The sequence below is a fragment of the Macrotis lagotis genome, chromosome X (genome assembly GCF_037893015.1).
Source record: "Macrotis lagotis isolate mMagLag1 chromosome X, bilby.v1.9.chrom.fasta, whole genome shotgun sequence".
Lineage (NCBI taxonomy): Eukaryota > Metazoa > Chordata > Mammalia > Peramelemorphia > Peramelidae > Macrotis > Macrotis lagotis.
Genome location: NC_133666.1, coordinates 409,504,700 through 409,532,444, shown reverse-complemented (window position 1 = coordinate 409,532,444; position 27,745 = coordinate 409,504,700). Strand labels below are relative to the sequence as shown.

General features: G+C 33.6%; 1 protein-coding gene across 1 annotated transcript in view; it reads left to right on the top strand.

The window, feature by feature from the left end:
- The window catches only part of PREX2 (phosphatidylinositol-3,4,5-trisphosphate dependent Rac exchange factor 2), a 401,699-nt gene extending 380,025 nt beyond the window's left edge, over positions 1 to 21,674 (top strand). Inside the window, exons 38-39 of the mRNA XM_074202053.1 lie at positions 696 to 763; positions 20,346 to 21,674. Coding sequence (XP_074058154.1) covers positions 696 to 763; positions 20,346 to 20,391 — 114 coding nt within the window. The 3' untranslated portion in view covers positions 20,392 to 21,674. The remainder of the gene's footprint in view (positions 1 to 695; positions 764 to 20,345) is intronic.
- Positions 21,675 to 27,745: the final 6,071 nt, after the last annotated feature.

The window sequence follows — 27,745 nt, the reverse complement described above, 5'->3', positions numbered from 1 at the left end:
CCTTGCTTTAAAACTTAAAATAGCTAACGATGGAGCTAAGGCAGAAATTTTGTAGAGCAGGTGTTGCATAGAACTATGATAAATTGCTCTGTCCCTTGATGATAGCAACAGTCAGTAGGTATTTATAGTCTTCTCACTTTTAATTTAAGTATAGATTCTACTAGCTGAGACATTTAGATGTGATAGCAGATAAGAAGTACCTATTTTTAACTAAACATTTTAATGACTTTGGGGATTATAAAAATAGATATTATTTAGATTCAAGTCTTTGAGCGTAAAAAACTTTAAAGTCCTTTCTCTGTTTCCAATAAAATAATTAGATTGAGAAAAATCCTCTTAGAGTTTCTCTTCTGACTGATAAACTATTGAACTGGGAAATTGTATCATTCAATATTTCTGTGGGTTCTGCCCTCTAAATTTTGGTTAGAGCCATAATTTGACTGCTTTTGGAGTTTTTTGGGAAACTTTCTTTGCTCAATAAATATTCTGATTTCATTAGACTAAGTTCTCCTTAATAATAGGTACCGATTATTTTTCCTTTCTTTGTATCTTCAGCACTTTAGCAAAGTGCCTAACTCCTAGTAGGCATTTTATAAATGGTTCTTGAATAGACTTGACTGATTTATTTATGTATTACTCAAATAATGTTGATATAACATTGGTTTAAAAAAAAAATTTTGGTATTTTTTTTTCAGGGAGCAAGAGTGCAGAATACAGCCAAGAACTTAGGAGTCAGAGACCGTACGCCACAATCTGCTCCACGGTAAGTGTGAGCCCAGATCAGTTATTTGTGTAAATGGTTTGCCTTAACTTTTCAGACGGTAATATAGAGTTCTACCTAAATCCTGTATAAATGGTTTGCCTAAACTTGTTCTGGATCATAAACTTTTTTGGGGGGGGAGGGGGCTATTTTGCTTTGCTATTTTGTTAACCACATTTGAATTAATTCATGGTTTTTGTAATCTTTTGTATTTTATTTTATATATTTAAAAAACGTCATTCAAAGAAAATGTGCTTAGGCTTTCCCAAATTGCCAAAAGGGTCTGTGATAGAATACAATTACCACCAACACCACCACTACTACTGCTGCTACTACTACTACTACTAAATAAAAATGACAATAGCTAACATTAATATAACACTTAATATGTACTCTGTGTTCAGTACTTCACAATTATTATCTCATTTGATTCTTGCAACAACACTGGGAAGTAAATGCTATTTTTATCCCCATTTTATAGGTGAACAAACTGAAGCAAAAAGAGGTAAAGTAACTTGTCCAGGGTCACATAGTTAATAAATTCACATCATCCTGATTCGAGGCCCCATGCCACATCCTCTGTACCACCTTGCAGGCTCAATACACACACACACACACACACACACACACACACACACACACAAATGGTTAAGAACCTCTGCATTTGGGGTAGCCAGGTGGTGCAATGGGTAGAGCACTGCCCCTGGAATCAGAAGGAGTTCAAATCCAGCCCCAGACACTTAATAATTACCTAGTTGTGTGACCTTGGGCAAGTCACTTAAACCCATTGCTTTGCAAAGACTTAAAAATAAAGAAACTCTGCATTAGACAAATGGAACTTGACCATGAACATCTAGTGATGGATTGTATAGCATTTGAGAATATTTATTTTTTTTATTTCCTTCCAATTTAAAATAAAGCAAAGAGGTGGTAGGATTATAATCTAAGATCATATGTATTTCAATGACCATATTTAGTTTAAGTCAAAACTTATTTAGAAAAATGTCCAGAGGGGACAGAACCAAGATGGTGGCTGGAAGGCAGGAATTCCCAGAAATCCATTCCCCAAAATACTCCAAAAGCTTTCAAATTATGACTCTAACCAAACTTTAGAGGGGCAGAACCCACAGAAAGACTGAGTGATAGAATTTTCCATTTCAAGACAACTTAGAATAACTCTGGAAGCTGTCTGTTCCACTGGGACTGGGGGATTGGAAAAAGCCTCTGTGAGAGCAGCCTGGCTGCAGCACAGCCAGGCCAAGTGCCTAGATCGTGGGGATGCCTGGATCCATGGCAGAGGGGATAGTTTCCAGACCTCCTGCTACAGGGATCACCAGGAACATCTTGAAGAGGTGGTGAAAGAACTTTGCCATACCAGAGTGAGTACAGAACAAGTACTGACCTTAGAGCAGCCCTGTGGGTGAGAGCTTGCAGCGGGAATCAGGGAAGCCAGCCTGCACTTCCAGAGTGCAGGGTAAAGGGGTCAGGGCAGGCTGCAGAGGTCTCTCTCTGCTCTCCTGGGGCAGGACTCAACTGTTTGCCTACACTAAAATCCTGGTTGCAGTCTGGGCCCCCAAACAACCATAGCGGAACAGGGACCATCCTCACAGCTCCAGTGCAGAGGGGAGGGTCTGAGCACAGGCAAGAGAACCTCTCATAAGACCTTTTAGGGAAATAAGGTCCCTGTGGGTTGTCCCAAACCCTCCCCTCAAAGCCTTGGAAGTGCAGTAAATCAGTCATAGGCTGAGGAAATAAGAAAACAAAAGAAAAAGAAGAATCTGGCCATAGAAAATTACTTGGGTCCCATGGAAGATTCAGAAGATGGCAGAATTGAAGCTTCTATATGCAAATCCAAAATGTGCCAGGCTATGGATGAGCTCAAAAAAGATTTTTTAAAAGCAATTTAGGAGTTAGAGGAATAATTGGGAGGAGAAATGAAAGTGATGCAGATAAATCATGAAAACCAAATCAGCAGCTTAGTGAAAGAAATACAAAAAAAAATACTGAAGAAAATAATAATGTTAAAAACCAGTTTAGGTCAAATGGAAAAAGCTACACAAAAGGCAAATGATAAGAATGCCTTAAAAAGCAGAATTGGCCAGTTGGAAAAGGAGATTAAAAAAGCTCTTTGAAGAAAATAACTCCTTCAAATGTAGAAGGGAACTAAAGGAAATCAATGTGACTTTGCAAGAAATCAGGAAAAAATAAAACCATTAAAAATATTAGAAGAAAATATGAAATATTGGAAGAACAACTGACCTCATAAACAGATCCAGAAGAAATAATTTTAAAATTATTGGGCTACCTGAAAGTCATGACCAGGAAAAGACTCTAGACTTCATTTTTCAAGAAATAATATAGCAAAATTGCCCTGAGATCCTAGAAGTAGAGGGTAAAATAGAAATTGAGGGAATTCACCAGTCACCTCCTGAAAGAGATCCCAAAAGAAAAACTTCCAGGAATATTATAGTCAAATTCCAAAATTCCCAAATCAAAGAGAAAATACTAAAAGCCACAAGAAACAAACAATTCAATTACTGTGGCTCTATAGTCTGGATTACACAGGATCTGGCAACATCTATATTAAAGGCTCATAAGGCTTGGAATATGATATTCCAGAAGACCAAAGATCTTGGTTTAACCTGAGAATCAACTACCCAGAAAAACTAAGCATCCTCTTTCAGGGGAAAAGATGAACTTTCAATGAAAGAGGATTTTCAAACCTTCCCATTGAAACAATCAGAGCTGAACAGAAAGTTTGATCTCTAAGTACAGGACTCAAAGGAACCATAGAGAGAGTGGAGGAGACGGACTAATTATGAGGAACTTAATGATGTTGAACTGTTTGCATTCCTGCATGGGAAGAAGATACTGGATAACTCATATGAACTTTTTCATTTATAAGAGCAGTTAAAAGGACCATATATAGACAAAACACAGGAGGAAACAGTATAATGGTATAACATAATAAAAAGATGGAGTCAATGGGTGATAAAGGAAAGTATTGGGAGGAAGAAAAGGAGAGGATGAAAGGGCTAAGATATTTCACATAAGAGTCAAGAAAAAGCTTTTACAATGGAATGGAATGGGGGAAGGTGAGGGGGAATGAGTGAGCCTTCATTTTCATCAGAAATGACTCAGAGAGGAAATAACATACACAATAGAGTATAGAAATCTATCTTACCCTAGAGAAAAATGAAAGGAAAGGGTTGGGATAGGTGATTAGAAGAGAGGAAAGATTGTGGGTGAGGGTACTCAGATACAACACACTTTTGAACAGAGACAGGGTGAAAGGAGAAAGAGAATAGAATAAATGAGAGGAGAAAGGAATAGAGTGGAGGGAAATACAGCTAGTAATAGCAACTGTGGGAAATTATTGAAGCAACTTCTTTGGTAGACTTATGATAAAGAAGGCAACTCATCCCAGAGATAGGACTATTGGAATCTGAACATAGACTGAAGTAATTTTTTTCCTCTTGCTATTTTTGATGTTCCTCATATTTTTTTTGGGGGGGGAGGTTTATGTTTATTCTCAACAAGATTATTGTAATAATGTAAAATAAATAAACCAAAAAAATGTCCAGAAATGCATACCTATTCTATTAGGGATTCTAAGAATATTTCACTGAAAGCAGAGTGATATAATATAAGGTATAATAGCTCCTTCCAATCCCTAAATGTTTGATTTCATGTTCCTATGACTTGGTCTCAAAATACATAAGTCCATATCCTCTCTCCCACCAAAATTAGCCACGTAACTATACATAAGCTACATCACTGCTTTTCACCTAAGGATTCTGCTTGAAAATGAAAAGTATGAAAAGTATAGTACCTTCCTCAAAGGGTTGTTGTAAGGAGATTATAAATCACAAAGTACTATGGAAATATGTGATGATAATTGTGTTAAAAATTGAAAAATAAGGAAGATGAGCAGGTAGAAGAAAAATAAACTTCTTTATTATTTTCAATAGGGTAAACACAACAAACTTTAATTTCAATAGCACAGAAATAGTCATGTCCTTGATTCTAGATTTTAGCCTTATCACTGGCATCATTGCTTCTAATAAATAAAACACATTCATATGAAACATAGTTCACAAATGGTAGTGAATACTATTCACCTATCAATTAAAGTTTATGAAACATTTTTTCTCACAAATACTTTGTGATATAGGTGGTACTGAATTTATTAACCCCAGTATTCAAATGAGAAAAAAGAGGTTCAGAGAAATTAGATAACTCACCCAAGGTCACAAAGCTAGGAAATCCATATGTCTGTGACCCTTTTGACTCTAAGTACAATTTTTAAAAATTTATTTTTCCCCACTACATAATGCTATCTCTTCAGCTGCGCTTAGATAGATGGAAAAGAATTCAAATGACAAAGGTGGGGAGAAATAGAATTCTAGTCATGTTGTAGGGGATTGTAGACGACAGCACATGATTGAGAAACTGAAGTCCAATTTGGCTGAAATAGATGCTTTTCAAGAAGAGTATAAAATGAGGTCTACATTAAAGCCAAATTAGAGAAAGTATAGAAGGAGTGACTTGGTCAGGCTTTTAAGAATCTGCTTTAATACAACATGCATTTATTAAGGACTATGTGTAGGGTCCTTGAGGAAGGAAGGAAAGAAGGAAGGAAGGAAGGAAGAAAGAAAAGAAGGAAGGGAGAGAATAAGGAAAAAAAGAAAAGGAAGGAAGATAGGAAAAAAAGAAAGAAGAAAGATAGCCTCTGACTTTCTAATGAGGAGGCAAAACATGTAAAAAAATAATTATATAAGAATAAATTGAAAAGACAGAGAATTTTAAAAAACAGAGATATGAGGGGATATTTCTTATAGGAGATGCCACATGACCTGAATTGTAAATGAAACTAGGAAAATAAAAGCACAGGGAAAAAAGAAATACAATGTTTCAAGTATAATAATTGGATTAGTTTTTTTTTGAATCTTCTAGCTATCATCTATCTATCTACAGCTAGGTCAAACTGTGGATAGAGAGCTGGGTGTGGAGTCAGAAAGACATCTTTCTTAATTCAAATAAGGCCTCAGACACTTGCTTTATGACCCTGGACAAGTCACTTAAGTCTGTCTCAGTTTCCTCATCTGTAAAATGAGTTGGAAAAGGAAATGGCAAACCAGTCCACCACCTTTCTATTTATCCGCTCCACTAGGTGAAGAAGACCCCAAATGGGACCATGAAGAGTACAACCTGAAAATGACTGAATAACAACAACTCTATCTATTGAATAATTACTCTATGGATATTTGTCAGTGTAGATGGATATATATATATATATATATATATATATATATATATATATATATATATATATATGGATATATATGTGTGTGTGTGTATACATATATGTAGAAAGAGAGCTATACACATATATACACATATGTATATGTAGAGAAAGAGGGAAAGTTTTGTAAAAGCTTGCTAGAGGAAAGAAAGAAAAAAGAGTTCAATGGCTTTTCTGATTATCAAAACAATATATGAAGTTTCTAAGTCAAGGTGGTTATAGTATGAGGACAGAAAGAATGAAATATTATGAATATTATGAATGAAATATTATGAACAGGACTTGGCAACTGACCAAATGTGGAGATTAAAGGAAAAGAAAGATTACAAGATAACTCTTAAGTTTTAGTGCCTGGGCACAACTACCAAAATGTTTGAAAGTGCAGCAAGTTTCAAAAAGAAGATGATGAGTTTTATTTATGATATATTGAGTTTGAAGTATTAACAGAACACTCAGATACAGAAAACAAGCAGGCAGTTGGAAATGTAAAATTGAATGTTCTAAGTAATTTCACTTCTTTGCAGAAGTGTAGAACTATGTGAGTGGAACATAATATATAATGTAGGATTTTTTTTTTTCAAAATTTTGGTTAGTTTTTTGAACTGGTCTTCATTTTCTTATGTTTTTTGTTAACTGGTCTGGTTGTTCAGAAGGAGTTTCAGAGAGGGATACCATGGAAACTGTAGGTGATATAAAAACAAAACATACCAATAGAATTTATCAAAAATTAAAAATAGGTGGTGAAAGTGGGGAATCAAATAAGGTAGACCATTATCTATTTTTGAAAGGGATAACAGTGCCCTTCTTTTGAAATAGGGTACTGAACTGAATCACTTCCCATTTCTAAAATTTTATACATTGTCATATTGACAAAAAGGATACTGTTTCTTGCTATTAAAAACTAGACAATTTTAGTTGCTTCTTTTTGTAAAGTAGCCATTAGAGTAAGAAAGATGACTGCAGAATTTATGAAGTTACATTTCTTTCTGAGAGTGTGGGCAATGAAAGTACTTTGAAACAGGAAAACATTTTTCCCTCCTGAAAATGGATGAATAAACCAAGACTGCCAGCATTTTTTTTCTAGTGCTGACTCCTCCAAACAAGTCTCATTAATCCTGCTGCTCTTGTTTATGGCACCTCTCAAAGTTGATTTGATTAAATTCTTAGGTTTTATATGACTGAAGAATAATTTCTCCTGGATATTCGTTACAGATACTTGAGCATGTGTAGTATACAGTATTTGTATAATAGGTCCATTAAAGTGTTAAAATTCCAATAAGAATCAAGGTAATAGCTGAGCATTGTTTTTGGTTTGAGAATGGAAACATTGATAAGGAGTGCAGTTTACGATAAAACTCCATGATGCTGATCAAAAAACCAGTATGAAAGTGGTAAATAAAAAGAAGAGCCCATGAATTGCTTTTTTTTCTTCTAAAGGCCAAATTTTGGCACTTAAAATGAAACACAATAAAATAAGTAAGTATTAAGGCTCATTATTTACCTAAACACAAGAATCTTTAGAGGACCTGCTACAGTGCCAAGGATCCCCCCCCCCACTTTTTTAAATTTGATTAACAAATAAAAGCACTTTGGTTTTGGTTTGTTTTTAATAAACTTGAGATTTTCTATTGTTGTTATTATTTGCATTTCTTTCATTACCTTGTTGTCTTTCTAATATATATGGGAAAAGTTTCTGGAGTATATATGTGAAATATATATGAGTATATATCTGGAGTATATATGGGAAAAGTTATGTGGAGTATTCATATTTTCTTTACATGATCTTTTTTGGAAGACCTGTAATCCTTCACTTATTTCTGCATATCTTGTCTTCATAGTATTCATGTTTTGTAGGTGTCATGTTTTCTTCTTATTAAAAATAAATTATTCCATTAATTTTCTGTCTGATTCTGTCTTTTCAGAGCATCTATTAATATAGAGACTGCCTCTGTCTTCTGTTCTTAATTCTCTTCTATCCCTTTAGTCCCTTTAGACTAGGTGATTTGTTTTTTAATTGTATTCTAATTTCTATACTTTTCTTGATATTTATATTTAATATTTTTATTGTTCTTTTGAATTATTCTTGACATAACTTGGATTTTACATTGTACTGTACAACTTTTGTTATAAATCAATTATAGAGTACCAGCCCTGAAGTCAGAAGGACCTGAATTCAAATCTGATCTTAGACCCTTAATAATTACCTACCTGTGTGACCTAAGCAAGTCACTTAACCCCATTGCTTTGCAAAAAAAGTGAAAAAAATAATAATTCAATTTACTTAGTGAATTGTTGATTCAATTTCTTTTGCATAAAGTACTTTTCAATCAAGATTTTTTTCCCATTAAAATATTTATTTCTCCTCCTTTTTAGGCTATACCAGACTTTAGTAATCACTCTACTGATTCTCTTATGAGTCCCTTTTGTTTTTAGAAATTAAAAAAGTAGTGTTCGTGACCCCAAATTCTGCCCTATTCCAAGTCATTTTAAAGGATCTAAAGACCTACTTAAATCACCTTGTGTTTGTGGATACTAAACCCTAAACTAGATTCTTGTCATTTCCTTGTTAAGCATCAGGTTTTGTATTCATATCTTCATATTGTACATTTGGAATGGCTGTTTTCGAGCACAATCATTTACCACATAGAATTTAATAAAGAATTTTTAATTTTTCATTCACTTGCCCAGTGTAGTTATCTATTTTGTAGTATCCCTGACCACTTTGATTCCAAACTCTGCTTTAAAATATCCATTGATGGAGAATTCTCTCCCTGATGAGGATCTGATACCATTGTTGATGGGTATGGAGTTAGGAACCCCTGATTCAAATCTATTCTCATAGTCTTACTAGTTGTGGAACCCCAGGCAAGTTATTTAATTTCTGATTGCCTCAATTTCTATAAAATGGGGATAATAATAACACCTGCCTCCCAAGGCTGTTGTGAGGATTAAATGAGATAATTTTAAAGCACTTAGCACAGTGTATGATATGTGATAGCCCCACGTTAATGTTAACTACTACTAATATTATTATTAGATATTAGAGAATGTAGTTCTTTTGGTGTAGGTTGTATTCAACTTTTTTTCTTCTATTTTCATGAAGCATGGTAGAGTGGATCTATAGCTGGCCTCTCTATTCAGCAAGACCTAGTTTTAAGAGCTACTTCTCACATAGATTGTCTATATGATCCAGGGCAAATTTCATAGTCTCCCATTGCTCTTGGCATCTTTCTGAGGCTCTCTGTTGCAGATAATATGTTGACTTGTATTGGAGAGAATCCCTCACCAGGAGCTCCTTACATCAAAGACATCTCAGATCTTGCTCGTCTCCAGTCAATGGATAACAAAATATCCTTAATCTTTCATTTAAGATTCTATTCCAGTAATACTCTTTAGAATCCATGTTGACTACCATAATCCTTTCCCCCATTGAGATTTAGGAATTAATGATATGTTACCCCCTTTGATGCCTTTATGGCTTAATGAAAGTTATGATCCATTAGAGCTAAAGTTAAAATTCTGTCTACTGTCTGTGACATAAAATTATCTTTTAAACAAATACTTAAACATGTTCTCACTCCTTTGTTCTAATGCTCATCTGTCTGCAACTAACATCATGACACCCAATTAATTTACCTTTGGAAAGCTAGGTGGTGCAGTAGATAGAGCTCTGGGTCTAGAATCAGAAAGACTTGAGTTCAAATTCTGCCTAGCTTTAGGATCCTAGGTAAATCACAATGCTGTTTGCTTTAATGTCCACATCTATAAAATGAGATAGAGAAGGAAACTGAAAATCATTTTAGTATCTTTGCCATCTAATTGGTTTTTGGTGATGTTCTCCAACTCTTCCTTAGTCCTAAATGAGATCACAGAATCAGACATGACTCAATACCAGCAACAGCTTATGAACCTGCCCAGTTATGTTGCTTTCATTTATATATTTTTACTACTGTTCAGTCATTTTGTGACCCCATTTGGGATTTCCTGGGAAAAGATATCAGAGTGGCTTGCATTTTCTTCTCCAGCTAATTTTGCAGATGAATAAACTGAGGCAAATAGGGCTAAGTGATGTACCCAGGGTCATTTAACTAGCGAGCAAGTCTTTCAGGTCAGATTGGAACTCAAGAAAATGGGTCTTCTAGACCTGATTCTAGACCTGGTGCTCTATCTACTGTGTCAATCCAATTATCCCAAGGATTTCATTAATAATAGCATTAGATCCCATTCAAAGTAACCTCAGACAATATAAAATACTTGGGAGTCTATTTGCCAAGACAGACTCAGAATCTTTTTGAAAACAATTATAAAAACACTTCTCACACAAATTATATCAGATTTAAATAACTGGGCAAGTATCAGCTGCTCATGGATAGGTAGAGCTAATATAATAAAAATGACAATTCTACCAAAACAAAACTATCTCTTTAGTGCCCTACCAATCAAAATTCCAAAAAATTACTTTATTTAGTTAGAAAAAATTGTAAGTAAATTCATATGGAGAAATTAAAAAAGTCAAGGATTTCCAGGATCTTAATAAAAAAAGTGTAAAATAAGGTGGCTTAGCCCTACCTGTTCTAAAATTATATTATAAAGCATCAGTCATCAAAACTGTTTGGTATTGGCTAAGAAATAGAGTGGTGGACCAGTGGAATAGACTAGGTGTAAACGCAGAAGATGATTATAGTAAGCTGCTGTTTGATAAACCCAAAGAGTCTAATTATTGAGATAAAAACTCCCTCTTTGTTAAAAACTGCTGGGATAATTGGAAGTTAGTATGGAAGAAACTTAGATTAGACCAACACCTAACACCCTTTACCAAGATAAGATCAAAATGGTTACAGGACCTAGACATAAAAAACAATACTATAAGCAAATTAGAAGATCAAGGACTAGTGTACCTGTCAGATCTATGGGAAGGGGAGCAGTTTGTGACTAAGGAAGTGTTGGAGAACATCACCAAAAACCAATTAGATGATTTCGATTACATTAAATCAAAAAGCTTTTGCACAGATAAAACCACTGTAACCAAGATCAAAAGAAATGTAGTGAATTAGGAAACCATATTTTCAACTAATGATTCTGACAAAGGACTCATTTCTAAAATATACAGAGAACTGAATCATATTTTTAAAACAAAAAGCCATTCCCCAATTGACAAATAGTCAAAGGATATGCAAAGGTAATTTACAGACGAGGAGATCAAAGCAATCCATAGCCATATGAAAAAATGCTCTAAATCATTAATCATTAGAGAAATGCAAATTAAAGCTTCTGTGAGGTACCTCCTCACACCTTTCAGATTGGCCAGTATGACCAGGAAGGATAATGATCATTGTTGGAAGGGATGTGGGAAATCTGGGACACTATTACACTGTTGGTGGAGCTGTGAACTCATCCAACCCTTCTGGAGAGCTATTTGGAACTACAACTAAATGCAACAAAAATATGCATACCCTTTGACCCAGCAATACCACTACTGGGTCTATATCCTGAAGAGATGATGAAAAAGGGTAAAAACATCACTTGTACGAAAATATTTATAGCAGCCCTGTTTGTGGTGGCAAAGAATTGGAAATCAAGTAAATGTCCTTCAATTGGGGAATGGCTTAGCAAACTGTGGTATATGTATGTCATGGAACACTATTGTTCTATTAGAAACCAGGAGGGATTTCAGGGAAGCCTGGAGGGATTTGCATAAACTGATGCTGAGTGAGATGAGCAGTACCAGAAAAACACTGTACACCCTAACAGCAACATGGGAGTGATGATCAACCTTGAAAGACTCACCCATTCCATCAGTGCAACAATCGGGAACAATTTTGGGCTGTCTGCAAAGGAGAGTGCCATCTATATCCAGATAAGGAGATGTGGAGTTTGAACAAAGTTCGAGGACTATTCCCTTTAATTTAGGAAAAAATAAATATCTTATTGTCTGATCTTGTTACCTCTTAGACTTCTTTCTTGTCTCTTCTTTAAGGATATGATTTCTCCCTCATCACACTCAATTTGGATCAAGGTACAACATGGAAACAAAGTAAAGACTGACAGATTGCTTTCTGGGGGGGGAGTAAGATTGGAGGGAAAAGTGTAAAACTCAAATAACATCTTTAATAAAAATAAATTTAAAAAAATAAAAAAATACAAGCATTAGATTAGGAAAATCTCTCACCAAGAGCAAATCGACCCTTTCTCTGTAATTTATAGTTTTGGAGAATCACCTGGAGTAATGAGAGATTATATGGTCATGGTCACTTGGTCAGGATATAATACAGACAGAACTGGTACCTGGGTCTTCCTGGTTTCATTATGCCATTAGCCTTCTGCCCTAAGTATAGATGTGGAGATAGCTAGTCTCTTGACTTCAATAAAGTCATAGGGGCAGTAAGAGATAAGAAATTTTATTCCAACCAAAAGAGATTTTAGAAATATTTTTGGACATGTAATATCCTTTTCCATTTCTCTGAACTCTTTGAGCATAGGCCTAATAGCATAGTTGAGTCAACGAACATGCATCATTTTATAATTTTGTTTATGTTCATAGTTCCAAATTGTTTTTTAGAATGTAAGCAGAACTAAAATAATTTATACAATAGTAACACTATAAAACACATAACTATGAAAGCTGTAAGATCTGTGAATAAAATAGTGATCACAAGTGATCCCAGAGGAATAATGATCTAATATGCTATATATATATTTGTTTTAAGGTGTAGAAGGAGACATATTTTTGTATACAGCCATTGAGGGAGCCATTTTTTGCTTGGCTATGCATATTTATCACAAGAATTTTTTTTAACTTTTCTTCTCTCTCATTCCCAGTGGAGTTGGGAATGGGTGAGGGAGAAAAAGATTTCTATTAATCTTTTTTAAATACTGTTTTGAGAAAGGAGTTCTAAAAATGTGAAAAGTTACATGTCCATACATATAAGGTCACTATATTAATAATTTTACTAACTGTTTACTGTTATGATACATTTGTTATAAGAAATCTCTCATGAAATGTTTCAAGTAATCTGCAAATAGTTGTAATGTAAAATTAAAATAACTCAATAAAACTCAACAACAATAACCAGGAGGTTGGAACTTAAAATATCAGTGACATCTGGCAGACAAACTCAATTTGGAGAGATGATCCCAGCAGTGAGTGTAAACAGTATGAAAAATGAGGTAGTCAAAAAGTTGAATCATGGGCTAGGAAATCAGTAATTTCTGCCCAAAGCTCTGGTGAGAGCACTTTCTCCCATACTGTGTGGCCATTGCCCCCTACTCAGAAATAGAAGGAAAGATCAAGTTTTGTTTTGATCAAAGTCTTGTTTTGCAGACTGCCCCATTGCACAGCTATTGCAAAGCAGAATGTTTTTGAAGGAGGTAAGGACAGAGGAAAAGGGGAAAGAAGGAAAGAGAGATTCTTTTGGTGGAGACATAAATTTCTTGGTGTAGGTAACTTCCAATTTAATTTCTAGAGTTGGAGCTCTTCTTCAATTGATGAGATATTAAATATTTAGCCATGTTATCAATGCCAGAGGCAGGACTTGGATCCAGGTTCTCCTTTTGTCAAGACTAAACTCTCTAGTCACACTTTGCCACACTGCCTCTTCTTGCAATAATTCTATGTTAGATTCTGTAAGTTTTACTGCATCTATTTTACAATAAAAAGAAGTGAGGTTAAATGGTTTGCTAGTTGTAAGTCTCACAGCAGATACTTAAACTTGGGGCTTCCTATTCTTTGTCTGATGTTCATCATATTTTCAGTCTGCTGCTTCTTACCATTACAACTTCCCCTGGCCTGCAGCCAGGTATTTTAGGGTCATTGCATCCTTGCTTTGTCAATGGGGTGGATGAATGGGAAAGATAATAAAAAACAGGCCCTTGTACCCTAGGCAGAGGCCTCTAGCTGAGACACAATTATCAATTTAAAAAAAAATGCTTTAGTGCATGGTGACTCAGTCTAACTCTTATCTCTTGTTTTCTCCTTATAATTCTCATCAGCTTGTTATAAATTCTCCAAACTCTACATTTTCCATTATAAATGTGTCTGAACTCAAGTAACCCTGGGTCTTTTGCAAGAAACATCATTGAATCTAAATGCCACCAATACTTACCTTGAGCTATTATTTCATTAGATGATAACAGGGAGTAGCTCTTTTGTCAGTTTGCAAGGCAGACATATCAAAGATTTGTCTATCTGGTAGCATTAGCTACATTATCCTGAAACATGTGTGATGCATTGTAATGGAATGTGTTGACACAGAGCAGATAAGATGGGGCAAGCCATTAGCTACATCAGGTGAAAACATTTGACAGCTAGCTGTATAACTTTCATTTCACGTTATACATGGATAAATAAACCACTTTTTCATTTGTTTGACTTCAGTGAATGTCACAGGTAAATAAGAGGATTAGAATTAAGGATTGGAAAAAATTACTTATTCAATCTTTTACCCCACTCCTGGCAAGGCAGTTTGAAACTTCATTTCAAATACTAAAGAGGATTTGATGTACTTGGGTTGGTTATCATCTCTATTCTTCTAGAAGCATGAAGAAAGCTTTTCTAAGATGTTATTCTTTTATTTTAATGTTCTACTTCTTTTCACAGAGAATAACTGTAGTTCACATATTATATTCAGGAGTAAGAACTATATCATGTTTTGCAAAATTTTCTGAGCTATAACTACATCTTTATCATTCTCTTGAAGTAGGAAGATATAGTTTGACAGGTACAAATCAGTTCTCAATAGTAAAGTGTGTTTATTTTTCCTCTGAGTCCTACAAACAAATTAAATTAGTGAATCAACATTAAACTTTCAATTAAAGAGATGAATTTTGTTGCTGGGGACTCTCCTTTGTCAACAAAACTTAGCTTTTTAAAAAAATTTCTAGAATCAAATGGATCAATCTTTGCTCCAGTTTTGCTGCTTAGAAATTGTGTAAACTTCGGTGAATTGTTTAAACTCTTTGCCCTTCAGTTTATGAGAGACTATAATTGATTTAGCAAGGTAAGACTTGAAAGAAAAGCCTTATAGCCAGCTATCAAATGATAGAAATAGTGGGTTATCCTATCTTGTCAGTTCATTTGGTAAAATTAACTCTAATATTACTTATGTTTCTTTAATCCATTTCCCCTTTAAAATGGCACCTAGTCACAGAATTATGGAGTGTTTTTTGTTTGATCACTTTTTAAATTGTTTTACATATTTTAGGCAGTAATTAATTGCTTTAGGGAAAATGAATCATGATGATTCCTAAACATTAACTGAAGGAAGCTGAAATATTTATGATATGAGTTTAAAAATCCTCAGAAAGTTATATAGTATTAACTAGTGCTTTTGTGCATGTAGGAATTGTTTAGTATTTCATTTAAAAGAGGTCCTCATTGTCTGACATAGGAGTTAATGAAAGATTATGGTATTTTAAAATAAGCATCTTTTTTTTGACACCTCTTAATCCTGTTTAACTTTAAAATACCAACTTCTCCCTAGGATTTATTATCTAAGATAGATTCAGATCAAAAGTAACAATAAATATTAATGGTAATGTTTTTATCGTATTGATATAGATAGCATATATCTATTACATTACTTTAAGCAACCTGAGCACATCTCCAAATAAGATTTTAGATGTTGAAGAAAATTGTAGAACAGAATGATAGAGATCTCATAAAGAAAAGAGGACAGCAGAGTTGTTGAATTGAGAGGACCTGAGTTCAAATCCAGCCCCAGACACTTAATTACCTAGCTTTGTGACCTTAGGCAAGTCATATAACTCCATTACCTTGCAAAAAGCAAAAGAGAGAAAAGTAAAGAGGGCAGGAAGAATTGGAAGATGACAAAGAATTAACAGATCTATGAATTGTGAAGATGATGATTACTACTCACAATTATAATGTTGCATTATTGACAAACCCTTGCCAAATATTATTTTATTTTGTCCTTTGAATGTAATCATTATCCCCTTTAGATAGATAATGAAAATTTGGTTCAGAGAGATCTGAGGATTTTCCTCAAGTCATTCAGCTACCAAGTAGAAAAGCCCAAGTCCTTTGACCACACTGGTAAAGATAAATTTAGTTCTGATTTCCCTTTTACTCACAGTAAAAGTTATTTTTTTGACATTGCTAATCTCACTCCACTTAATCACCTCCTCATTTTTCTCCCAGGACATCATCCCTGCAATGACTTTAGTCCTTTTTTTCCCATCTTGACCCTTTGACAAAGCAATGCAACTCTACATTGTCCTCTTCTCTTGAGTTCTTTGTCCCATTATTGTATTGCTAATTGTGCCTTGCCTGGTCTCAATCTTGGATCATGCCTATTATCTTGTGTCTTTACCCCTATACAAGTATTGCTAAAGGTAGGTGGAGAAAATCATGCAGCCATTCTGACTCAATCTATTCCAAATTTACATTATTTAGCTTCAAATGATCCCTAGCTGCTGCTAGGTTATTCTATATATCTTCCTTATTAACTCACTCTCCCACTCTCCACATCAGCTCTTCCAAAACTCTACAGACTTCTCATGACTCTTCCTATGCCCACCTTCTCAACTGAGTTTTTTTTTTCATATTTTGCTGGAAAAATTAAAATATTCTCTAACAGTTGCCTCTTCTGCCCATATCATCTCTTTCAAATGCCTTCAGTTTCCATCTCTACTTTTAACCCTGTTTGACAAAAAGAGATGGCCAACTCCATGCCAAGGAAAGCCCCTCTGCCTCACAAGGAATCAGCTTGTCCCCTCTATCATCTTCACTCTCTCACCTATCTTTATTCTCTCCCTGTTTGACAGTTGCTTTCGTACTGTCTACAAATATGCAGTATCTTCTTCATTCTGAGTTGATATTTCCATCCCCAGGATCATATTAAATTTCATCAGCTTTATGTAGCTAAACTCCTTGAAAAAGCCATCTCCAATAAGTGTTTTTTTTTTCTGAGAATGAATTACAGGAACTGATGCTGAGCAAAGGAAGCAGAATCAAGAGAACATTGTACACATTAACAATAGCATTGTGAGTTTATCATCCTTGATGGAAGTAGCTCCTCTCAGTAGTTCAGAGAACTAAGACAACCCTAGGAGACCTACTATGGACTATGTTATTCCATCCAGAGGAAGAAAAACAAAACCAATCTGAATTTGAATGAACACAACATCCACTTTCTAAAAATTTTCTCTTTGTTTTTCTTTCCTATCTAATGGTTTTCTTTCTTTTCCCTTGATTCTAGTCTGTAAATATGTTAAACACAAATGTGAATGTTCAATATTTACCAGACTGTTTGCCACTGAGGGGAGGGGTGTGGGAAGGGAGGGTAGAAGCAAAGTAGGTAATTTTAAAATTTGGATGGAATGTTGAAAAACTTCCATAATATGTAAGTGGAAAAATAAAATAAAATATCAATATGATAAATGTTTCTACTTTCCTTCCTCTCATTCTCTCCTTTGCTCTCTGGCCTCCCAGCTCATTCTAGTAAAAGTGATCTCTTTGAAGTCTTTGACAATATTGATCATCCTCTTCTCCCTGATAGGCTCTTGTCTCTAGTTTTCTCCTAGTTACCTATCATGGTAAAACTTCTCAATCTATTTTGCTGAATCTTCTTCAGATGATGATGACAAGCCATAATTATATACTTTCATTGTTTGCAAAACTTTACAAGAATTATCTCTTTTCTTTTTGTCCTTAATAAAGAATCATTATTTCTATTAGATACATGATGGTCCCATATGATTCTGTCTTGGGTCTCTTTCTCTTCTCATTCTATACTAGTTAAGCTTGGTGATCTCCTTAGCTTCCTTGGATTTAATTTTCATCACTATGCTGATGACTCTGAAATCTGTTTATCTTATTTTAATGGCACTGCTGACCTCTAGACTTGTATTTCCAATTGATGTTCAGACATCTCAAACTAGATGTCCATAGACATCTCGAACTCAGCATGTATAAAATTAAACTTATTATCCTTCTAAAAACTCCCTCTTCCAAACTTCTCTCTTAATGTTGAAAGTACTATCAACCTTCTAGGATCACAACCTGGGGGTCATCCTTGACTCTTTACTATATCTTGCCTTCCATGTCCAATCAGTTTCAAAGCCTGTTGATTTTACAACTGTAACATGTCTCTGATATCCTTCCTTCTCTACTACTACCAGCAAATTGTTAAAGGTCATAATTTCCTCTTGCCAAGTTAATTATAATAGCTTACTGGTTGGTCTGACTGACCCAGTTCTTTACCCATTCCAATTTACACTCCTTTCAGTTGTCAAAGTGATTTTCCTGAAGTACAAATCCAACCATGTCACCTTCTTCTCAATAAATTCCAGTGGCTCCTGATCAGATCACCTCCAGGATCCAGTCCACTGTTGGACATTTAAAGCCCTTTGTAATCTAGTCCCTTTCCCACCTTTCAAGTCTGCTTATGTCTTAAACCTCTCTCCCCTGAACCATACATACACATACTCTTTGATCCAGTGACATTAACCTTCTTTCTGTTCCATAAATAAGACATTCCATCTCTCAGCTGTGAGCATTGTCTGGATCTGTCCCCTCCTCCCTCTTTGTCCCCACCATGCTTGGTATGATCTCCCTCTTCAAATCCACCTACTGATTTCCTTTGCTTCCTTCAAGTCCCAACTCAAACCCCATCTTCTGCAGAAACCCTCTTAATTACATTCACCAATCCCTTTTTAGCTTCACCTACTGATTATTTCCTATTTATGCTGCAGACAACTTGTTTATACATAATGCTTCATATGTTTCTCCCCAGTGAGATTGTGAGTTCATCGAGAGCAATGGTTGTCCTTTGCCTTTCTTTTGTTTCCTTTGTATTTTACACAGTATCTGACATATAGTAGGTGCTTAATAAATGCTTATTGATTTAATGACTTTTCTGGATAGTCTCTTCTTGCTGGGATTAGGAGATATTACTCTTTCCTGGCTCTCCTCCTACCTTCTTAATGACTCCACAGTCTCCTTGTCTCCTTTACTGGCTCATCATCCAGATCATATCACTCAACTGGGAATGTTCCCTAAGCTCAGTCCTAGACCACTACCCTTCTCACTCTACAGTCCTCTCTCTCTCTCTCTCTCTCTCTCTCACAGGCTTTATCAGTTCCTATGGGTATAAATATCATCTCTATGTCAGAAACTCCTAGATCTATGTATCGAGACCAACTTTTCCCTGAGCTTTAACTACATGCTACTAATTGCCTTTAAGATAGCTACTACTTATCTAAGATGGAATTTTAATGCAAGTTTTCTTGACTTAAATCTGGTACCCTGCTCTTGCTTATTCCTGTTGCTTATTCTTACTGCTCATTCCTGTCAGGAATGCTCCTGATATTCCTATTCTTGCTCTTAATAAGAACTGTCTAGTTATGGCATATTATCAGGATGCTTTGAAAATTGTAACATAATCATACAGCAATATTAATATCCTGCTGAATGCAGAATACTTACAAATGGAGGATGAAAAAATATTTTTAAAAGACCTGCTCGCATTGAGCTAAGACACTAACATAGATAACAGCAACATATAATTTCTATGGGGATGCCTTCCTAAAATGAACATTCCTCACTGGAACAGATCTGTAATTTATTTATATTATAATATTAAAAGAGTTTCCTTGGTCACTGAGTGGTTAAGTGACTTTTCCAGTGTTACATAGTCATTGTATGTTGAAGCCAGGGCTTTAATCTGGGTCCTCTTGACTCCAAGATGTAATAGAAGATTAGAAGCATTAGAGGAATTATAAAATAAAGTATTATATGAATGCATTTTCTTGTCATAGAATTTTGGGATCAAAAATCTGTAACCAGAAAGGACTATTTGGTACAGATGGTCTTTACTTTGGATTTATGAACTTGTCTATTTTAAAATTAATTTTTATAACTGTATTTCATTCTATTTGACTTCCTTTGCAATTCTGTGTATGTTGTCATATACATTTAAAACATTATTCTGACAAGGGGACCATGAACTTGACCAGATTGCCAAAGGGATCCATAACAGAAAAAGTGTAAGAACCCTAATCAAACTCTTTATTTAACATGTAAGAAATTTGAGATCCAGTGGACTTGATGAAGGTCATACAAGTAATGAGTAGTAAAGCCTGCATTCAAATTCAGCCCCTCCAATATGAAAGCATTTTTTAAAATAATTTATATACATGCTATAGCAATATTATAAATAATTAGAATCTTATTGTCATAATTGCAATTGATCTTTCACTATTTTTAAGCATCTCTGCCAAGCACTGAAGAACTAATGACATGATTTCTCTATTATTTATTAGATTGTACAAGCTCTGCCAACCACCTCCCCCTGCTGGAGAAGAATAAAGCAAAATTCTCAAGAAGACAAATGGATAATTCTGGAACCATGAACGAGAAGCCAGGACTTTTTGGAGTAAATCATGCCTTAACTATAGATAAACTTCCTGTACCAGAGAAATTATTTGTTTATAATTTTTTTCATGATACTTAAGAAGGAAAAAAGGGGGGAAGCATAGATTTGGGAATATAATTCACAATATTCCTCCTACAAGACTATAAATAGCTAACTCTTTCTGCAGCTTTTTAACCTGGGAGATTGACAGTGGAAATGGGTTCTGTTTCCAACAGACAGTTTTACTTCTCACAAAGCAATCTCTCATCTTAAATTAGCATCAAATATCAGTTTTTAAAAGATGTTACCATTCATCCTTGAAATTTACAGAAAATCAAAGAACATTTCAAATAACAATGTATGCTTTTTTGAGTATACTTTTTTCATTTCAACCTACTGAAGGAATCAATACCGATAATTTAGGGTATTTCATTTGATTTCCTTTTTTTTTTAATGTGAGGGGTGAAGTAATGAACAGTTCTATTTTGGAGAATTTGATCACATCCCTGGAATGTGTTTGACTTTTATAAATGCTCCTAAAAGATTTCTTGATTTTCTTTCTTTTCACACTTGATGGGGGTGGGGATGAAAGAAAGATACACACAAATACACACACATGTGTGTGTATGAAAATATATACGTATATATGATTGTAAATTGAAATGCTTCTAAAAGAGAAGACTGTACCATTTTCTTCCATCTTCTTTAGCACTGGGGAAAAAATCATGCACTTTCCCATAACTAAAAGTAGATCTTTTGCAGCTCTTTGTCTTGGAGCCCTCAGTGTTTAAAGATAGATAAATGGAAAAAATTGGTAATCAACATCCCAAGAAACCTCCCAATCATTCCTTTTATATATTTTCCTTTATGATTAGTTACACTTCCAATGCATTATTTGCCTTGAGAATGTTCATGTCTTCTTTGATTTGTAAGTATAGATGAGAGGCATTGTCAGCTGAGGACCAGCCTTGGAGTTAAAAGGACTGAGATTCAAGTCCTGTCACACTGGTTGTGTGACACTGGGAAAGTCATTTAACCATTCAGCGACCCCAGACAACTTCCCTAATGTCATATATTAAGGAAATGTTCATTTAAGTAGGACATCCCCACAACTGAAAAATCCTTAGTCTGGACTCTCCAGCTTCCATCGACCAAAAAAAAAAGAAAAAGAAAAGAAAGAAAAAGAAAGAAAGAAAGAAAGAAAGAAAGAAAGAAAGAAAGAAAGAAAGAAAGAAAGAAAGAAAGAAAGAAAGAAGAAAAAAAGAAAAGGGGCAGCTAGGTGGCATAGGGGATAGAGCACCGGCCCTAGAGTCAGGAGTACCTGAGTTCAAATCCGGCCTCAGATACTTAATAATTACCTAGCTGTGTGGCCTTGGGTAAGCCACTTAACCCCATTGCCTTACAAAAAAAAAAAAAACTAAAAAAAAAGTATTTGTGAATGTGTAGAGAAGTTTTTAACTCATTCTTGTGTTCCTTTAGGACCTAAGTATTGAGAAAGATTGGAGGGGTGCAGAGGGAAAGGTGGTGAAAAAAAGACAAGGAATAAACTGGAGTTATTTATGAGTCTGATTTTTAAAACTTAGCTCTTTTACAAGGTGATTGGAGAGCTGAAACACTTGATTCCTGTCCTCCACACCTCCTCCTAGTACTCTCCAAGAGGGTTAAAATGGTGCATTGTGATTTCTTTTTGGGATAATTTTTATGATATTTTTTAAAAAACAGTTTGAACCCTTTTATAATTCTTGGCAATGTTGTATGTTTAGCTCTGTGTTTTAAATTATACCTAAATATGTAAGATTTTAAGATTACTGAAATGGTTTGGATTATTGGATTATAAATCCAGTATTATTTTTTAATTCAGAACTCTTAGGACAATAAGTTCATTTTTAATGTTTGGGATGGTTATTTGGGTTCTGATTAATTTATTTATGTAAAAGTATTACATATTCTAAGCACATAAAGAGAAACATATCTTCTGAAATTAAATGTTACTTGTGAGATTTATCATCATTAATACACATTATTAAAAATAATGGTGTTACTATCATTAGCAATGAGCTTGATAAAATTGCAGTATGATTCATGTGTAAACATATATGTGTATACATATACATACATATCTGTATCTCTTCTCATACTGGGTGGCATTTTATTTTTCATAGTTTCAGGTATGGTGGAATTTTTTAATATAACCACTGAAATATATACATGTTTATAAGAATTTTTTAAAAACTTAAAAATTCTGGCAAATTATTTTAGTAAGCTTATACATTAAGAAAATTTTAGCCATTAAAAAAAACTTTAACGTAATGTTTGAATAGTTGTCACTAATAATTTTCTGCTGATTTTAAACTATATAAATATATATATATATATATATATATATATATATATATATATATATATATATATATACATATATATATATAACCTAATGCTTGCAGGTAGCAAATGTCACTGAACCCTTCAATAGTATAGTTCAAGGCATTTATATAGCAAAAGTTATCATTCAATTAGGAGACAAAATAATGGTCAGAAATGTAGACTTCTAGTTTATCAGTGACCGTTCTGTTATTCTGGGAATTGGAAAGAAAATTAAAATTAAATTTTTAACTATCTTTAATTTCTAAAAACATTTTGTTTTCCTGGATACCTAAAAATGTCCAAGAGGCTCTAAATCTACTATGTTGATAATTAATGTTCATCAAAACCATCAAAAACAAAACTAGGATTTCTCAAAACTTTCCTTAAATCTGAGATTCCCCAATATTGTAGCAGCAACCTTGATTTCTAAACTTTGACACATTCATGGGAAATATATTTTACAGAATTTTAGATATATGGATCTATAATTTGAAAAAGGTAACTTCTTGCTTAAATATCATATTTTAAAATCATGTCGTAACTTTAGAAAGTGGTGATGATGGGATATTAGGCATTCAAATAAATTTATATCAGCATTATTTGTTATTACAAAAAGAAACACAACTTGAAATAACTAAAATGTACATAAAATAGTCAACTGGCCAGATAAAGTATGGCATATAATTATGTATTACTGTATTATGATTCAAATCAATATGTATGAAGAATATAAAGATATCTGGAAAGGTAGATATGAAAAATACAAAGAAAGCCAAATAAGAAAAATAAAAAGTGTACAACTGGGTAAAAGTCAAAATGAGAGGTAGAAAAAGAGGGAATAACTGACAAGTATATTGTTGTGGACATTTAATAAGTTGAAATTCTCTTATTCAAGTGTAAATAGTTATAAATTATTTTAATTGGTTTATTGACATTTGAAGTAAATAATAACTCACCAGTCTAAGAATTATACTGTGGAAACTATCTTACCTTAGGATAAAAATGTTCTCCAATAAATATGAAGTAAAGGATTCTTTCCCTTAAATAGCTATTATACATAGTATACTGTAATTTCACATCGTGTCTGTCCTTTATTTCTGCCTCCCCCTAGTAAGTTGAAGCTATTGCTAAAACATTTTTTTTAAAAATCATGTTTCAAAGAACTGTAGGCAAGGATGCAACTATTTACATACCTGTGCTTATCTCTAGATATAAAGGAGGACAATATCAAGGCAGGCACTAGACAGCAGGAAGATTTAAACATTTATATTATTAACTGACCAGGAGGGAAAATGTATTGGAAATTTCTTTTGATCAATGTAAAAATATTAAAAATTTGAGTAAGCCAGAGTTTACTATTGTTGACATTTATTGTTCTGTAAACATTTAGCTATGAAAGTAGTTATGAGTTCTATTTTTGTACATCAGGTTGAGATTATGACAAACTTCACAGTTTAAACCATGTTATTTACTTAATTTTAGCATAATACTAGTATTCACAAATTTTTAAATTACTTTAAAGAGTTTTATGGTGGTAATGGAAGTATTATCTGCTGTCTTTTCCATTAGATTTTGACATTCTTGAGGGTAGGGTCTGTCTTTTTGTATTCCCAATGCTTTGCATAGTGCCTTGAGCATAGTAAGTGCTTAATAAGTGTTTTATGATGATCAATTATAGAAAAATTGACTTCATAAGAAGTGAGGTCATATTATTAGATACTACTATGTAAAAAACTTACACTGACACATTGACACATATGTAGAAATTTTTAAAACCTAACCTGTGATTTTAAGTGACAAATTCCCAGTGAATTACTTCCTTTATCAATGTAGATTGGTGCCTTCTCTTTAATTTAACAGTCTCAGAGATAATTTGGGCCACTACCATGTTCCTTGAATTGCCAAGAGTCAAGAAACCAGTATGTGTATGAAGTCAGACTTAATTCTAGTTCTTAACGATTACAGTCTGGTTATCTTTCAACTATCCTCCACTGTTTCTCTTTCATGTACCATAAAATCTCATTATTTCTGATAATTATACATATATTTCATAGCCCAAATAACATGACTAGTGGCAAAAATTAGCATGATTTTTGAAGATAGGAGTTTACTTTTAAAAAATAAAATAATATGTAAGATGTGAGGGGGCAAGTTACCTTGAGCTTAAACTTTTTTAAAAATGATTTAACATATGAATTATTTGTATGCAAAATGATTAAATAAATGTCATCTGTTCATTCAAGCAGGATCTCAGCTTCTAAACTTTTTTTTGGCAGTAAGTTATAAAAAATGATTCAAGAATACAAAATATTTCTTGTCAGATGTTCTATAGTTAGCATATTTCACCTAATTCAGGACAACTTTCTTAAAGTCAAGAATAAATTTTCCTTATTTTAGTATTTTTACATGTTTAACTTCCTAATACAACTGAGCAGTAATTAAAATGTCTATTTCTCTTAATCAGCAAAATGTCATTGAAGTTTATTACAACATTTTTTCATGTTAAAGTATGGCTTAATCAACATACTTGGTAGACCAATTTAAAGAGTGGGATAAAATAAAGAAAAGAAAGAAAATGGTATTGAACTAATTTATCACAATCAAAATTTAGTTTTAAAAACAAATAAAAAAATCTTTATTGTTCTCTGTTTCTGTATTTGGGGAGGATAAACTTAGGTTAGATTGTTCTCCAAGTGAGATAAAAGTCTCTGGGCCAGGGTAGAGCCACCAAGCAACACTCTTGCAATGTATTGGTCTTGCCAGTTCTGTGAAGTACAGTTCTATGAAAGTCATTAATGACCAATCTTCTTTTTTGTGGTAGGAAAATTTTGTGATTCAATAGCAATAATCTTATTTAAAAATCTATTGGACATTTTTAAACATTTTGCCTATGCACTAGCATTTAATTAAGCAAAAGTCTGGTCTTCAAGATTATTTAGAAAAATGTTGAACCCTTTCCTTTGTAATAGAAATCATTCTGGGCATGTATGTAAAATATATGTATGTATACATATTTACATATAGGTATATGTATATACACACATGTGCTTCTAAAAATTCATTAAATTCTTCTATTTTGAGGATGTATAGTACTGGCAAAAACTTTTCCCCACTTTGGGTTGTCAATTAGGATAGATATATATATATATATATATATATATATATATATATATATATATATATATATATATATCTGCATACATAAGATTTCCTGGTGCCAAATAAAAGTAAGCCATTGAACATTTCTTTTACTTTTTTTTTCTGATGGAACCTCTCTGTATAGAAGGGATTTTGATGTGTCCCCTAAAAATGGTCAAATCCAACTGTTAGTTTGGGAGGACATATTTGTTTGAGAAATAGAAAATTCCTACAAGAGTTCATCATGATGTTAGGAGGGATTGCTATGATGCTCAAAAGCCAGTGATTACAGTATTCTACATTGGATGTTTTATACTTGCACATTCTTGGATTCTCCCAAAACATTTCTTAGGTGCTAGTGATTACTCATGTTCCTTTTTAGTTTAAAATAATTATTTTTCAGCACAGTTGCATGGTAGTACCATGTATCTATACTGAATGAAACCAAGAATACTAAATTTGTGAAAGTATTCAGAAAAAAAATGTTTCAGTTAAATGAGTTATATCTTCAAATAAATATATTTTTTGTAATTCCTTGTTAAATATGTAGATCATACATTATGCTTTTTAAAATATTTTTATATGTCTTCATTTACACCAGATATATTCATTATTTTAAATATTAAATATCCAAATACATAGTGCTTTGTTTTAATGCATAAACATATTGATGTATGATACTCAAAATTTAATAGTAAAATTCATTGAAATGTAATGCTAGAGCACAGCATCTTTTTTGTAAAATAATAATGTAAAATACTTTGATACACTAATTATTTGGTTTTTCATTGGAATTTATCAAAGTTCATTATATCGTATAAATGGTTTATTGTTTTTTTAATTCTGTAATAATGACGAGAATAGTAATCAGGTCATAAAATGTCAATAATAAAGTGAAACTTGTATAAAATAAACTAAGAAAATTTATTTATATATATGAATATACATGCATGTACATGGTTTATGTGTATATCTGTTTATGTATATGTATGATTTCAAACAACCATTTATTTACTAATATTGGGCCAGGTACATTTGGAGATACCAAAAAAGACTAGGATAGGATTCCTATATTAAAAGTATTTGTAGAGGCGGCTAGGTGGTGCAGTGGATAGAGCACCGGCCTTGGAGTCAGAAGTACCTGGGTTCAGATCCGACCTCAGACACTTAATAATTACCTAGCCATGTGGCCTTGGGCAAGCCACTTAACCCCATTTCCTTGAAAAATCTAAAAAAAAGTATTTGTAATATCATCAGAGAGACAAGACGCAGAAACAACTATTTAATAGTATAAGGCTTAATCAGTACTATAATGGTGTAAAGAGATGATAATAATTTAAATAATAGATCAGAGATGTGGAAAATAAGTGGGAACTAGAGTAGTAAATGGATTTTCATGGGAAAAGACAGGACTCAATCTGCCAGGCAGGGATTCAGAAATATTATCTAGTACTTTATGTACCAAGTAATAGCAGTGTGTAAACTGAGCTTACACTTTGAATGGGGTAGAGAGACTTTAAGGTGGAGCTTTAGAACAATGGCTGTCAGAAGTTTCAGCAAAGCCCCAATTCCCTATGGCCAATACCTTTCTGATCTGTCTTGGGCAGTCATCTGGTGATACCTACTTTTGAATTTAGAAGCTTTGTTCATTTAACCCCTTATCAGGAGGTTTTCCCTTTACTTGCATTTTCTGATCTACAGTGTCTTATTGCATTTTAAACATTGAACTCAAATTGTTATACTGGTCTAATTTGATCCTGGTCCTCAATACCATTCATAGTTTTATTCAAGTCAGCCCACTGTCAA